Here is a 3,909-nt window from a genome sequence, read left to right on the forward strand (position 1 = left end):
ATGATCATCTCAGATATCATGTGGAATTGAAAAGTTTTTTTATTTTATATTTTTATGGGTATGTAGTAGAGATATATATATTTATGTGGCACATGAGATATTTTGATACAGGCATACAATGTGTAATAATCACATCAGGGTAAATGGGGTGTCCGTCACCTCAAACATTCATCAGTTATTTGTATTATAAACATTCCAATTGTACTTCCACAGTTGTTCTAAAATGTACAAAAATTATTTCTGACTCTGATCACCTTTTGCAACCTTGTTATGAATAAGATCAAATATGAGATCTTATGCAGTGTATCTAACTATCACATGTTTTTGTACCCATTAACCCTACCCATATTCCCCCCATCACTACCCTTTCTAACCCTCTGTTAACCATCATTCTACTGTCTATCTCCATGCGTTCGATTGTTTTCATTTTTAGCTCCCACAAATGAGTGAGAACATGACAAGTTTATCTTCCTGTGCCTGGCTTAATTCTCTTAACATAATGTCCTGCAGTTCTATCCATGTTGTTGAGAATGACAGCATCTCATTCTCTTTATAGCTCCATTGTGCATATGTCTCTCATTTTCTTTATCCATTCATCTGTTGATGGACACTTAGGTTGACTCTGAACCTTAACTATTGTGAATAGTGTTGCAACAAATCTGAGAGTGTAGATATCACTTCAAAATACTAATTTTCTTTCCCTTGGGTATACATCTAGAAGGTGAAATTCCCAGATCATGTGGCAGTTCTATTTTTTTTTTTTTTTTGAGGAAGCTCCATACTGTTCTCCATAATGGCTCTACTAACTTACATTTCCACCAACAGTGTACAAGGTATACTGTTATTGGAAATGTAAGTTAGTAGAGACATTATGGAGCTCCACATCTGTAACCAGCACTCATTATTGCCTGATTTTTGGATAAAAGTCATTTTAACTGTGATGAAATTAATTCTCATTGTAGTTTTGATTTGCATTTCTCTCATGATCAGTGACGTTGAGCACTTTTTCGTACACTTGTCATTTGTATGTATTTTTTGAGAAATTTCTGTTCAGATGTTTGCCCGTTTTTAATTGGATTATTACCTTTTTTCTATTCAGTTGTTTGAGCTTTTTATATATTCTGATTATTAACCCCTTGTCAGCTAATTAAGTTGCAAATATTTTCTTCCATGCTATAAGTTGACTCTTCGTTTTGTTGATAGTTTTGTTTGTTGTGCAGAATCTTTTAAATACATGATATGATCCCATTTGTCCATTTTTGCTTTGATTGCCTGTGCTTTTGGGATATTACTCAAGAAATCTTCGACTAGACCAATGGCCTGGAGAGTTTCCTCAATTTTTTTAGTAGTTTTATAGTTTGAGGTCTTGCATTTAAGTCTTTAAGCCATATTGATTTGATTTTTGTATACGGCAAGAGATAGGGTTCTAGATTCATTGTTCTGCATATGGATGTCTAGTTTTCCCAGCACCATTTATTGAAGAGACTGCTTTTTCCCCAATATGTATTCTTGGCACCTTTGTCAAAAATGTCTTCACTGAAGATGTATGAATTTATTTCTGAGATGTCTCTTTTGTTCTATTGGTCTATGTTTCCATTTTTATGTCACTACCATGCAGTTTTGGTTACTAAAACTCTATAATATAGTTTGAAGTCAGGTAATGTGATTCCTCCAGTTTTGTTGTGTTTGCTAAGGATGGCTTTAGATATTCTGGGCTTTTTGTGGTTCTACATAAATTTTAACATTGCTTTTTCTATTTCTGTGAAGAATATTATTGGTATTTTGATAGGTATTGCATTGAATTTATAGATTGTTTTGAGTAGTATGTACATTTAACAATATTGATTCTTTCAATCCATGAACATGGAATATCTTTTGATTATTTGTGTGTTCTTTAATTTTTTGCATCAATGTTTTATAGGTTCTATTGTAGAGATCTTTTACTTCTTTGGTTAGTTCCTAGGTATTTAATTTTATTCGTGGCTATTGTATTAGGTTGATGCAAAATTAATTGCAATTTTTTGCCATTACTTTCAATGATAAAAACCACAATTACTTTTGTACCAACATAATAAATGGGGTTAATTTTTAATTTCTTTTTTAGATTGTTCACTCTTGGCATATAGAAATGCTACTGATTTTTGTATTTTGAATCTGTATTTTGCACCTTTACTAAATTTATCAGTTCTAAGAGTTTATTGGGGTCGGCAAAGCGTGAGTCCTGTCGTCTCTCCTTCCTCCCATACAGCATGAGCTTCACCACTCGCTCCACCTTCTCTACCAACTACCGGTCCCTGGGCTCTGTCCAGGCGCCCAGCTACGGCGCCCGGCCGGTCAGCAGCGCGGCCAGTGTCTATGCAGGCGCCGGGGGCTCTGGTTCCCGGATCTCCGTGTCCCGCTCCACCAGCTTCCGGGGCGGCATGGGGTCCGGGGGCCTGGCCTCAGGGATGGCCGGGGGTCTGGCAGGAATGGGAGGCATCCAGAACGAGAAGGAGACCATGCAAAGCCTGAACGACCGCCTGGCCTCTTACCTGGACAGAGTGAGGAGCCTGGAGACCGAGAACCGGAGGCTGGAGAGCAAAATCCGGGAGCACTTGGAGAAGAAGGGACCCCAGGTCAGAGACTGGAGCCATTACTTCAAGATCATCGAGGACCTGAGGGCTCAGATCTTCGCAAATACTGTGGACAATGCCCGCATCGTTCTGCAGATTGACAATGCCCGTCTTGCTGCTGATGACTTTAGAGTCAAGTATGAGACAGAGCTGGCCATGCGCCAGTCTGTGGAGAATGACATCCATGGGCTCCGCAAGGTCATTGATGACACCAATGTCACTCGACTGCAGCTGGAGACAGAGATCGAGGCTCTCAAGGAGGAGCTGCTCTTCATGAAGAAGAACCACGAAGAGGAAGTAAAAGGCCTACAAGCCCAGATTGCCAGCTCTGGGTTGACCGTGGAGGTAGATGCCCCCAAATCTCAGGACCTCGCCAAGATCATGGCAGACATCCGGGCCCAATATGACGAGCTGGCTCGGAAGAACCGAGAGGAGTTAGACAAGTACTGGTCTCAGCAGATTGAGGAGAGCACCACAGTGGTCACCACACAGTCCGCCGAGGTTGGAGCTGCTGAGACGACGCTCACAGAGCTGAGACGTACAGTCCAGTCCTTGGAGATCGACCTGGACTCCATGAGAAATCTGAAGGCTAGCTTGGAGAACAGCCTGAGGGAGGTGGAGGCCCGCTACGCCCTACAGATGGAGCAGCTCAATGGGATCCTGCTGCACCTGGAGTCAGAGCTGGCACAGACCCGGGCAGAGGGACAGCGACAGGCCCAGGAGTATGAGGCCCTGCTGAACATCAAGGTCAAGCTGGAAGCTGAGATTGCCACCTACCGCCGCCTGCTGGAAGACGGCGAGGAATTCAATCTTGGTGATGCCTTGGACAGCAGCAACTCCATGCAAACCATCCAAAAGACCACCACCCGCCGGATAGTGGATGGCAAAGTGGTGTCTGAGACCAACGACACCAAAGTTCTGAGGCATTAAGCCAGCAGAAGCAGGGTACCCTTTGGGGAGCAGGAGGCCAATAAAAAGTTCAGAGTTCAAAAAAAAAAAAAAGAGTTTATTGGTGGAGTCTTTAGGTTTTTACAAATATAAATTCATTTTATTTGCATACAAGAAAAATTTGACTTTTTTTTTTTTTTTTTTTTTTTTTTCAAATTTGGATGCCTTTTAGTTCCTTCTCATGTCTGGTTGCTCTAGCTAGTATTTCCAGTACTATGTTGAATAACAGTGGTAAAAGCAGGCATCCTTGTCTTGTTCCAGATCTTAGAGGAAAATCTTTCATTTGTCCTCATTCAGTATGATACTAGTGTGGGTCTATTATGTATATCTTTTATTGCATTGAAGTTTG

The 3,909-nt window shown here is 41.1% G+C and overlaps 1 protein-coding gene across 1 annotated transcript; it reads left to right on the plus strand.

The window, feature by feature from the left end:
* The first annotated feature begins 2,207 nt into the window (after positions 1–2,207).
* On the plus strand, positions 2,208–3,614 carry LOC113225130 (keratin, type I cytoskeletal 18). Its single transcript, XM_026456123.1, has one exon. It carries the CDS (start codon positions 2,250–2,252, stop codon positions 3,540–3,542), a length of 1,293 nt encoding a protein of 430 aa, XP_026311908.1. The 5' UTR covers positions 2,208–2,249; the 3' UTR covers positions 3,543–3,614.
* Positions 3,615–3,909: the final 295 nt, after the last annotated feature.

This window comes from Piliocolobus tephrosceles, chromosome 20 (assembly GCF_002776525.5).
Source record: "Piliocolobus tephrosceles isolate RC106 chromosome 20, ASM277652v3, whole genome shotgun sequence".
NCBI lineage: Eukaryota > Metazoa > Chordata > Mammalia > Primates > Cercopithecidae > Piliocolobus > Piliocolobus tephrosceles.